Genomic DNA, 12,145 nt, shown 5'->3' with positions numbered 1-12,145 from the left:
TGTTTGTATGCTTTTCTGACTTGAAATTGCATGCCTAATTGAATAACATGCCTATTTGCTTACTTGAATTACTTGCCTTATATGCTTCTACTTGTGTCTTACTTGCATTGTAATTAATTGTGATTTCTACTGGGATTGAGGAGGTTCGAAAGGCGGTGGCAATGTGATCGCATAGAGGATAGGTTGGTGAAGGCTGTGGGACAGCAGTGTGTGGTTAGAATAGAAATCCCTTAAGATAGAATACCCTATTTATTTATGTTAAGATTTATATAATCATGCTTATCTGTTTTAGTATGCCTTAAGATTGAAATATTGTGATGGATATGAAGTCCAGGATTGTTTTTGGCATCCCGGGGTCTTATATCCTACATCACTGGGCACTGTTACCATACTGAGAACCTCTGGTTGTCATACCATATTTCTGTTGTGTTTTTTAGATGCAGGTTGCAACCCACCTCAGTGAGTTGCCTGGATAGTGACAGAAGCGGAGGATCTTGGATTCTTTTGGAGTTCTTTTGATTTGTTTTGTTTATACATCTCTCATTTTGTATTTTGTTTAGTCCAGAGGCATGTATTAAGAGAACAAAACTTGTATAAGCTATTTTTATTGTCTGGTTTCATGTATGGTCTGTATATGGCTAGCCGGCTTAAACTTTGCGAGTCGTGGCTAGATTTCTATGGTATTATACTATTATCTTTTGCTATATCTTGTCTATATCTTGTGCTTTAAGTTAGTAGCTTCGTTAGTACGTTTTGCGCTTTTCAAATCCTGTTTTTGAGCTATATCCTTCATCGGGCTTCTAGATTATATTATTTTCTTCTATATATTATATGTATGAGCTTAGAATTATCGTAATCTCTGATTAACCTTTGCTTTACGACGCAGAGTAAAGCTTAGGCTAATTAGGGTGTTACATTTAGTGGTATCAGAGCGGTTCATCCTCGTGAGCCTGAGGGATGGACCGATTGTGCTTCATTGCATACTCTGTGTGTCTTTTCTTTTGATGCTATTATGTTATCTGTTTGATATATGCATAGCATGCTTGTTTGTGAGTGCCTGTTTGGGATAATTAAAGCACTAGGCTTTTGATATTGAGATTGATCACCTTGATATCGATTGTTTGGTGTAGACAGGAACCCTAATGGCCACTCGCAGACGAGGTCGAGCACGTTCATGAGAAAGTAGGAATGAGCAACTGGCTGATAACCATACCGAATTCATGGCGGCCATGGCTAACTTAGCGAATACCATGGAAGCTAATGCTACTGCGACCCTGCAAGCTGTGCAGAGGTTAGGCCAACCAACCGAAAACGGGAATGGGAATAGCGAAGGGAATGCCAATAATAATGCTGAGGGAAACGGCGATAACACGAAAGGTGTTCCGATGACCTTGGTGACTTTTCTCAAGGTTCATCTGCCAATTTTCCGAGGATCAACCAATCCTACAGAAGGGGACAACTGGTTTCAGGCCATGGATCGTGCTTTACAGGCGCAGCATGTTCTGAATAATCAATATGTTAAATTTGCCGCTTATCAGCTTGCGGGAGAGTCCCAGCATTGGTGGCAAGCCGAGTGCCGCTTGCTACAGCTTCAGAATGCTGATGTTCCGTGGGACGTATTCCAGACAGCCTTCTACAATAAGTACTTTCCTGAGTCTGCTGAAGCAAGGTTCCTTATCTGTGGCCGACTACACCAGCAAGTTTGAGGAGCTTTGTAGGTTTTCAAGGGTGTGTCAGGGTTCTCCGGAGACCTACAAGAGCTGGAAGTGCATCAAGTACCAGAGGGGGTTGAAGGACAATATTATGACTACTGTGGCTCCAATGGAGATTCGTACTTTTTCTGACTTGGTGAACAAGGCGAGAGAGGTGGAAGAGTATGCCAAGACGGTAGCTTCGTCCAAGAAAACTCACGGAGGAAGTTCTAGTCGGGGACGTGGCAAGTATTTTCATCCGAGGGGTCAAAGTTTCAAGAGAGGAGGATATGTGCCTCAAGGTCAAGGAGGCTTCAGAAAGAACACTCAGGATCAGTTTCAGCGTGGCAAAGGGAGAGGAAATCAGAGTAAGAATTCCCCGGATTTGACTTGTGTGCATTGTGGGTGTTTTCATCCATATGACTCATGCAAGATTGGTTTAGGTGGTTGCTTCAACTGTGGGTTGCCTGGCCATATTGCGAGGGATTGCACTTGTGGGAGGAACCCAAATGCGGGTCAAAGTCAGCACCAAGGTCGAGTTTTTGCTGTGAACACCAAGGATGCTTCTAAGGCGGATCCTTTGATGAGAGGTATATGTCTAATTGGTGATAAATCCTTAGTTGCATTGTATGATACTGGAGCTTCGCATTCGTTTATTTCGTTTGCTAAAGTTGAGGAACTAGGATTGAAAGTGTCAGAGTTAGCATTTGATCTGCATGTATATACTCCGCATCAAACGGTTATGACTAGGTCAGGGTGTAGGCAAGTAGGTTTCAAGCTTGAGGGTAGAGACTTCATGCATTATTTGATCTGTTTACCAATGGTTGGGTTGGAGATGATATTGGGATTTGATTGGTTGTCAAAGAATCGAGTGTTGTTGGATTGCTTTGAGCGGTCAATTCGGTTTATGCCGGAAGAAGAAAATGGAGCAGTGATAGCTGAAGGGTATTACCTGAACTCGGTAATAGTGCACTATAGTAGGAAAGAGTGTCAGGGTTATATTCTGTTAGCTGCGAATACGCTAGGTGATAATCAGGAACTAGATCAAATTCCGGTAGTTAGAGACTTTCTAGAGGTATTTCCAGAAGATATCCCTGAGTTCCCACCTCAAAGGGAGATTGAATTTGTGATTGAATTGGTGTCGGGAGTCGGACCAGTGTCGATTGCGCCGTATAGGATGGTTCCGATAGAGTTGACTGAATTAAAGACTCAGTTGGAAGAGCTTCTGAACAAGAGGTTCATTCGACTGAGTGTATCACCGTGGGGAGCGCCAGTTTTATTGGTGAAGAAGAAAGATGGAGGAATGCAACTGTGTGTGGATTACCCGCAGTTGAACAAGGTGGCCGTGAAGAATAAGTACCCGTTGCCAAGGATAGATGACTTGATGGATCAACTGCAAGGAGCCAGAGTGTTTTCCAAGATTTATTTGAGATCCGGTTACCATCAGATAAGGGTGAAAGAGGATGATATCTGTAAGACTGCGTTTAGGATGCGCTATGGACACTACGAGTTTGCGGTGATGTCCTTTGGGTTAATGAATGCACCTGCTATTTTTCATGGACTACATGAACAGAGTCTTTCGTCTATTTTTGGACAAATTCATGGTGGTTTTCATAGACGACATCTTGGTTTACTCTAAGACGGTAAAGAAGCATGAGGAACACCTGAGGATTGTGTTGCAAATCTTAAAGGAACGGAAATTGTATGCTAAGTTGTTGAAGTGTGAGTTATGGAAGGAGGAAGTAAAGTTCTTAGGTCACGTAGTGAGCAAAGAGGGAATAGCGGTGGATCCTTCTAAGGTAGAAGCGGTGATGGAATGGGAAAGACCGATGACAGTGATGGAAGTCTGAAGCTTCTTGGGCTTAGCCGAATATTACCGGAGATTCATTGAAGGATTTTCCCGGATAGCACTCCCGATGACTAAGTTGACAAGGAAGGAAGTGCCTTTTGTGTAGACATCGGAGTATGAAGAAAGTTTTCAAACCTTGAAGAAGAAGTTAACTTCGGCACCTATTTTGATTTTACCAGAATCGCATGAACCGTTTGAAGTATATTATGATGCGTCACTGAAGGATTTGGGTTGCGTGTTGATGCAACACCGGAATATGGTGGCTTATGCATCGCGTCAGCTGAGACCGCATGAGGTGAATTACCCCACTCATGATTTGGAATTAGTGGCGATTGTGTTTGCCTTAAAGATTTAGAGACATCACTTGTACGGAGTAAGGTTTAGCGTCTTTTCTGATCATAAGAGTCTCAAGTACATCTTTGATCAGAAAGAGCTTAATATGCGCCAGAGAAGGTGGATGGAGTTGCTTAAAGATTATGATTTTGAGTTGAGTTATCACCTTGGAAAGGCAAATGTGGTAGCAGACGCTTTGAGTCGGAAGTCCTTAACAATAGCTTGGATGAGAATCAAGGAGGAGGAGTTAGTGGATAAGTTTGTGGATCTTAAGCTAGATATTGGTGAAGTTGCCGAAAGAGCTTGCTTGAATCAGTTGCAGATTTTGAGTACCTTTAAAACAGATATCCAGAAGGCTCAGCAAGATGAGCAACAGCTTCAATGATGTTTTCAACCAGTTGGTGATAAGAGGCGTGAAGAATTCACTAAGGATGGTGAAGGATTATGGAGATACAAATGAAGGATTTGTATACCGAATATCGAGAGTTTGAGGTAAGACTTATTGTTGGAAGCTCATAACAGTGGATTTTCCATTCATCCCGGAAGTACGAAGATGTATTATGACTTAAAGAAGATGTTCTGGTGGCCTGTGATGAAAGGTGATGTAGCAACAGTGGTATCCAAGTGCCTGACGTGTCAGAAAGTGAAGATAGAGCATCAGAAGTTATCAGGAATGCTACAGCCACTCGAGATTCCTCAGTGGAAATGGGAAGAAATTGCGATGGACTTTGTGATTGGTTTATCGAGGACTAGGTCGGGATTTAATGCGTTTTGGGTGATCGTGGATTGCTTAACCAAATCTGCTCATTTTCTGCCTATTCGAGTGAACTGTTCTATGGAAGAGTTAGCAAGGTTGTACATCAAGGAGATAGTAAGGTTGCATGGTGTGCCATCGAGCATAGTGTCAGACCGTGATCCCCGATTCACATCAAAGTTTTGGGGAGCTTTTCAAAGAGCTTTCGGTACAAAGCTATGACTCAGTACCGCATATCATCCGCAAACTGATGGACACTCGAAAGGGACTATTCAAATGTTGGAGGATATGCTGAGAGCATGTGTATTGGATCAACCTGGGAGTTGGGATCGTTACATGCCATTGGTGAAGTTTGCGTACAACAATAGCTTTCATGCGAGTATTGGGATGGCTCCGTATGAGGCCTTGTATGGACGGAAGTGCCAATCTCCACTTTGTTGGTATGAGACTGGTGAAGTAAGTGTTTTGGGTCCTAATTTGGTAGCAGAGACTACTGAGAAGATAAAGAAGATTTCGGAGAGAACTCTAACAGCACAGAGTCAACAGAAGAGCTATGTAGATCAGAGAAGGAAGCCGTTGGAGTTTGATGTAGGAGAACATGTATTCTTGAGGGTTACACCGACGACTGGGATTGGAAGAGCTATAAAAACTAAGAAGTTGAATTTGAAGTTCATTAGACCGTTTGAGATTCTAAGGCGATTCGGGCTGGTGGCGTATTAAGTAGCTTTGCCACCTCACTTGTCTAACTTGCATGACGTATTCCACGTGTCACAGCTCCGTAAGTACACGTCGGATAAGGCCCATGTGTTAGAGCCTGAGTCGGTTGATTTGAGGGAGAACTTGACTTTTCAAGTAACACCGGTGTGTATTGACGAGACTAGCGTGAAGAAGCTGCGAGGAAAGGAAGTTCAGTTGGTTAAAGTAGCTTGGGAGCGAGCAGGAATTGAAGAGCATACTTGGTAATTGGAGTCCGAGATGCGAAAGGATTACCCCGAGCTTTTCTCAGGTAATCACTAAATTTTGAGGGTAAAATTTCTTATTTAGTGGGGAGAATGTAAAAACCGCAACTAATCAACCGGTTAATTAAGTAATCAATATTGCCCAAACTAGGTTCCAAAAAGTTAGAGTGAGAATTTGAAGATTTAAATATGATTTTTGGACTCAGTAAGTTTTTCTAAGTTAGAAAATGTCTTTTCTGCGAAAAACCGTGACAAACCGCGAACCAGCAATCGATTGAACCGGTTTTAAAGGTTTGGCCCGAAGTTGGGCCGAATGTGCTAAAAACGCTAACGGGTTGGACCGAGCCTAAGCCCAACATATATATACCCTCATTAAAAGCCAATTCAGCACACAACACTCTCATAACTCACACACACCAGCTGAGAAAGAGAAGAGGGAGAAGAGAGAAGAGCACTATTCACACATCACTTTAATCCGCGATATCTCGAGCTACGGTGCTCCGATTCACGTGCCGTCAGCGGCTACGCGAAGCTCTTGCCGAGTCTGTCCTTTCTATCTAAGCACTGTGGTAAGTTTCTCAAGTTTCCCTGCCCATTTTTCGTGCCTTTGATAAATTCAAGTTTTAGAGTTTGGTTTTGAGCAAAATCTTGTGTTTTGGGTGTTTAGGTACACTCTAGCACTTGATTGCTTATGGTTTTGGCTTCCAAAACTGTTGGGTAAGGTGAGTTACTCTTGAACCCTTGTGAAATTTCAATTTTTATGAGCCTTGGGTTGAATTGGGATGGTTTATGTATATATAGCTTGAATAATTGTGAGTTTGGAGGCCTTCGGTGCTTGTTGGTGGCTTGGATTATGTTGGAAAGCTTGTTGGTGATCATTGTTGTGCTCATTTTAGGTTAAGGATATATTGGAAATCGTCCAAGGTATGGTTTCAGTTTTCTCTATGTAGTATATAATATTCATGGACACTTAGACTAGTGACCTATAGGATAGGGTTGATTTGATGTGGTTGTTGATGTTGATTGGTTGAATGAGGTTTGATGAACTAATATTGGTAATGTTGTTGATTAATGATGTTGAGATATGATGTATTATGTGTTTGGATGAATGAATATTATTGAGTATTAACATAAAGCATGAATGAGTTTGATGATGGAGATTGATAGTGATATAATGAGGATGGATGTATGTGATGGTGGGAAAACTGTTTATGATGTATATGTTGGATAATTGAGATTAAAAATGATGAAGTGTGGTGGAAAATTTGATATAAATGGTAAATTGTGACCCAAGAGGGTAGATTGTGCTGAAAATGGGAGTTTGGTATTGTTTTGGTTGGATGTGGTTTGAGGATTTTGGAAAATTTGCTAAATTGTGATTTTTGGTAAAAGTTAATTTTTGGTGAACTTTTTCTGATCATAACTTATGCCTCAGTTTTTCAAAATTGGTTGAAAATTGTATGAAATTAAAGCTTATTGAAAACTCTTCAAATCGATATAAAGATTGTAAGATTTGGATTTTTGTAGAGGAAGTTATGATCATTCAAAGATTGGTGTAAAAATCTGAAATTCTGTAAAGTGGCAGAATTTTGTGAATTCTAGTATGTGCTTGTGCGCACGCACACCTCTGCGAAATTTTTAACCTGTGCGCACGCACATGCAGAGGCAGGCAATCTGTTCACAGCGCTGGCACAGCTCGTGCACGAACATACCTAATGAGGAATTGTAACCTGCGCGTATGCACAGCCTTGTGTGCACGCACACGTTGGGAAGGTCATTCTGTTGAGGGCGCTAGCACAGGTTGTGCGAGCGAACATATATTGTGAATTTTGGCACCTGTGCGTATGCACACCTCTATGCGTACGCACACATTTTAAAACTTCTCCAGGGCGTGCGCGCACACAACCCTGTGCATACACACACGCCCTGTTTCACAAATTTAACTTTGTTTTTCAACTACTCCACCTTTCCAACAAGATTGCAAGCTTCTATGACACCATTTTAACACTTTTGGGCTTGATTTTGAGTATAAGAACAAGGGAAAGAACTTTAGAGTTTTAGTTGATATTATTATGAAAAATTAAAAAATGGAGGCTTAGGTTTCTGGTGTATTGAGGATGTGTTTGATGACGTGAAAAGAATGATTGGTATATGAGATGAGAACTGATGAACCGTTGAGTTCGGAATGAAAAATGTGAATTGACAGTAGTTGTGATGAGTCGAGGACTCGGAAATAGAAATGTTGATGTGACAGTGGTTGAGATGAGTCGAGGACTCGAATGTGCAATGATGAATCATTGCTGTATTGAAAATGTCTTATGAAAAACCACTGAACTACTATTTTAAATTGAGATTATGAGACGCTATGCGCCCGGCAGGGACGGCGGTTGGATCTCGCCTGTCGAGGTAGCGGCGGCGGTCTAAGGGCGGTGGTTCGTCCCGCTTGCGTTGAGATGTGAGGTCTGTGGCAAGAGTATCCCGCTCACATCCCTTCGGATCAATAGAGCGTGCAGGCGCAAAAGCCTGGATAGTGATCCGAGCACTATATCTCGGGGGTTCTCAATGATGATTCTGAGGGGAAACATCTCCATGGAGATGTGTCGGGTTGGCAGTTGAACCGACAATGTGATATCACAGCCAATAGGGCAGGCATTCATCATGTGCATCTTCTATCTGTTTGTATGCTTTGCCGACTTGAAATTGTATGCCTAATTGAATAACATGCCTATTTGCTTACTTGAATTACTTGCCTTATATGCTTCTACTTGTGTCTTACTTGCATTGTAATTAATTGTGATTTCTACTGGGATTGAGGAGGTTCGGAAGGCGGTGGCGATGGGATCGCATGGAGGATAGGTTGGTGAAGGCTATGGAACAGCAGTGTGTGGTTAGAATAGAAATCTCTTAAGATAGAATACCCTGTTTATTTATGTTAAGATTTATATAATCATGCTTATCTGTTTTAGTATGCCTTAAGATTGAAATCTTGTGATGGATATGAAGTCTAGGATTGCCTTTGACATCCCAGGGTCTTATCCTATATCACTGTGCACTGTTACCATACTGAGAACCTCCGGTTGTCATACCATATTTCTGTTGTATTTTTCAGATGCAGGTCGCAACCCACCTCGGTGAGTTACTTGGATGGTGACAGAAGCGGAGGATCTTGGATTCTTTTGGAGTTCTTTTGATTTGTTTTGTATATATATCTCTCATTTTGTATTTTGTTTAGCCTAGATGCATGTATTGAGAGAAAAAAACTTGTATAAGCTATTTTTAATGTCTGGCTTCATGTATGGTCTGTATATGGCTAGCTGGCTTAAACTCCGCGAGCCGTGGCTAGATTTCTATGATATTATACTATTATATTTTGCTATATCTTGTCTATATCTTGTGCTTTAAGTTAGTAGCTTCGTTAGTACGTTTTGCGCTTTTCAAATCCTGTTTTTGAGCTATATCCTTCATCGGGCTTCTAGATTATATTATTTTCTTCTATATATTATATGTATGAGCTTAGAATTGTCGTAATCTCTGATTAACCTTTACTTTACGACGCGAGGTAAAGCTTAGGCTAATTAGGGTGTTACAGGGGCCGCCATGACTAGGAATGGCAAAATGGTTAGCCCACCTCCCCCTGCCGCGCTGAAACCCGCCAATATTCGTGGGTTAGGCGGTGCGAGTTAAGCAGGCTTTTTTATTATGGCGATCTCAAATTCTAGCCTAGTCTGTCTTTTTTAGCGAGTTACGCAATCCGACTCAGCAAATTTCGGCCTGTTTGTCACTCCTAGTCGTAACTCACATATTTTTTTTCGACAGAGTCATAGGGCTGGTAATATATACCCTACCCGTGGGTATTCAACCCGGACCAACCCATTCGGGTAGGGTAGGGTACGGGTTTAGGGTATACCCTACCCTACCCTACCCGCACTCTTAATATATATATATATGTATATAGTGAAGAAAGTGAGTCTTGTCCTCACAATCTTCTTCTTATAAAAAGTTGAAATAATTACTAAGTTAATTGATGATCATATTATTTATAATTTTATGTTGAATTTCTTTAAGGTTTTATTGTTTTTAATTTTAATTTGAACTTAGTTTTTTATTTTTTATTTTATTAATATGTGTGAAATTTGGAATGGTTGAATTTTATATTTATTTAAAAAAATTTTTGTTTATGCGGGTAGGGTCGGGTAGGGTAGGGTAAGGTTTAAAACTTTAAGGTACGGATAGGGTTAGGGTTGAGAGATTCTCAACCCGCGGATAAAGTATGATAGAATTTTAAGAAAGTTTTCAACCTGCAGATAGGGTTAGGATAGAGTCTAAACCCTACCCTACCCTACCATTGCCAGCTCTAGACAGAGATCGTCTTGTCTTATTTTAGAATGGACCGGGTTGGGTGTTTTTTTTTTTGGACAAGGCGGGTTGGGTGTTTCTTCCGAATAAAAAACAAGGGTTGATCTAGGGCTTGATAAATTTTCTGGGCCTCAAACTATATTTTTGTCCAAAACAAAAAACTACACCTATAATTACCAACTTACACCGTGATCCAAGGAAGTCATCGTGTTCGTGGGATCATAGCAAAGTCGGTTAACTCACCAGCGATCTTATATCCGCGGAAGTTAGGGTTAGGGTTCCGATCATCTCCACAACAATACAATTCAAAGCAACAAAAACTACTTCAATCCCCAAATTTGTAAAAAGAAACCTCCCAAAAATGCATCCCAAATCGCACCAATTCTTTGTCCAATCGCCGGAGCTCCAAATCTCCTCCCAATCCGTAACGGTGTCCTCCGCCACCACCCATAACGAAATCCACTCTCTTTCCCATCTCAAACGCTCTCTTCTCCCCAAATCACAATACTCATCCTTCTTCTACTTCACCCTCAATGGCAAAACTCTCCCCGACGAAACCCTTCTCTCTAGCTCCCAAATCCCCCCATTCTCCCACCTCCTCCTCCGATCTCGCCTCCTCGGCGGCGGAGGGGATGGCGGAGCCACTGGCGCAGAGTCCCGCGACTGCTACCTGAACATGTACGCCGTCAAGAAGCCCGACAAGGTTGACCCGAACGAGCAGAGGCTGTCCAAGTGGCTCAATTGCGCTCTCTCGAACGAGCCTCTGACAGAGCCCTGCGTCATCGACAAGCTTGGAAACATCTTCAACAAGGAATCACTGGTCGAGGCCTTGATCGGGAAGAAGCTCCCCAAAGAATTCGGCCACATAAAGGGCTTGAAGGACATGATCAAGGTTCATCTCTCTCTGATTCCTGGTGTTGGTAATATGGGTAGTGGTGCTAGGTTTCAGTGCCCTATTGCTGGGCTTGAATTCAATGGAAAGTATAAATTTTTCGCCTTGAGGAATTGTGGGCATGTTCTGAGTGCCAAGGCGTTGAAGGAGGTAAAATCTTCGAGCTGTTTGGTTTGTCATTCAGAGTTTCGGGAAGGGGATAAGATTCCGATCAATGGGAGCGAAGAGGAGGTGGCGGTTCTGAGGGAGAAGATGGAGGAGGAGAAGGCAAAGACGACGAAGGAGAAGAAGAGCAAGAAGGTCAAAAATGGTGGTGGTGTTAATGGGGATGATTTGGAAGGGTCGAGGTTGAGTGGTACCAAGCATGGCATTGATGTTAAGGCTGTCGAAAAGGCTTCTGCTAAAGTTGAAGCTAATAATAATGGTAAGGTTAGTTTGAAGGGAGTGAATGATGCTTCTGCCGCTGCTGCAAAGCGTTTCAAGGCTTCTGATTTGGCACCCGCCAATGCCACAAAGGAGGTGTATGCCTCCATTTTCACTTCGTCCAGGAAGTCTGATTTCAAAGAAACTTATAGTTGTAGATCTCTCCCCCTTGGTAGAAACTAGAAACTGATTTTCTGGTATTAGTGGTGTACAATTATCTCCACTGTTCTGATTTTGGTGTTCTTAATTCTGCTTTGAGGTTACAGAAAATGTTGGCTTTTGATATCTCACATCATGTGAACAGAGGCAGCAGATATTCATTGATCATTGAAGTTACTTTTTTTTTCCTAAGTCTGACTGTACAAAATAATGTTTATGGAATGGTAATGTTCTGCTGTGTATTATTAGCTATCTTCATTCTCTGTTGTTAAGTTGAGCAAAATTAAACAGGTTCCATCCCTCCATTTTTGCTCTCTACATGCTATAGTCAACCTTTAATATTGATCTGAGAGCATGACACATATCAAAGTTCTGTTTACTTTCTCTACTCAACAAAATATGTGCTAGTACTACTATTTTTATCCCTTGTTAATGATCAATATAATTCTTATCATTTGTGCTTGTCAGTACAATGAACGACAATGTGTAAGATCCTGTATTTGGATATTTCCATTGGTATTATCATTAGTTCATCACTGAGGGAGGTACTTTGACAGTTTGACTGCTAATAACCACGTTTGTTTATTTACTTTTTAGTAAACAACCAACCATTTGTGTGCAAATATGAAGAAACATCATGTTTCTTTCAAGAAGTCGAAATCGTATGTTGACTTCACTTTACGATATTTAACTAGCATTCACTCCTTTTGTTGCTGAAATAAGAGTTTT

At 41.5% G+C, this 12,145-nt stretch overlaps 3 protein-coding genes across 3 annotated transcripts; all 3 read left to right on the top strand.

Moving 5' to 3' along the window:
- Window positions 1–1,220: 1,220 nt before the first annotated feature.
- On the top strand, window positions 1,221–4,364 carry LOC112722135 (uncharacterized). The gene is made up of 5 exons (XM_025773106.1): window positions 1,221–1,616; window positions 1,666–2,871; window positions 3,022–3,221; window positions 3,265–3,490; window positions 4,218–4,364. The coding sequence occupies exons 1-5, from the start codon at window positions 1,221–1,223 to the stop codon at window positions 4,362–4,364; spliced, it is 2,175 nt and encodes a 724-aa protein (XP_025628891.1).
- Window positions 4,365–4,426: 62 nt separating this feature from the next.
- On the top strand, window positions 4,427–5,590 carry LOC140176285 (uncharacterized). Its single transcript, XM_072206230.1, has 3 exons — window positions 4,427–4,757; window positions 5,112–5,335; window positions 5,402–5,590. The coding sequence occupies exons 1-3, from the start codon at window positions 4,427–4,429 to the stop codon at window positions 5,588–5,590; spliced, it is 744 nt and encodes a 247-aa protein (XP_072062331.1).
- Window positions 5,591–10,005: 4,415 nt separating this feature from the next.
- LOC112723416 (uncharacterized) lies at window positions 10,006–11,668 on the top strand. Its single transcript, XM_025774796.3, has one exon. It carries the CDS (start codon window positions 10,304–10,306, stop codon window positions 11,438–11,440), a length of 1,137 nt encoding a protein of 378 aa, XP_025630581.1. The 5' UTR covers window positions 10,006–10,303; the 3' UTR covers window positions 11,441–11,668.
- The last annotated feature ends 477 nt before the right edge of the window (window positions 11,669–12,145 follow it).

The sequence above is a fragment of the Arachis hypogaea genome, chromosome 11, assembly GCF_003086295.3.
Source record: "Arachis hypogaea cultivar Tifrunner chromosome 11, arahy.Tifrunner.gnm2.J5K5, whole genome shotgun sequence".
Taxonomy (NCBI): domain Eukaryota; kingdom Viridiplantae; phylum Streptophyta; class Magnoliopsida; order Fabales; family Fabaceae; genus Arachis; species Arachis hypogaea.
This window is presented reverse-complemented; position numbering and strand designations above follow the sequence as displayed.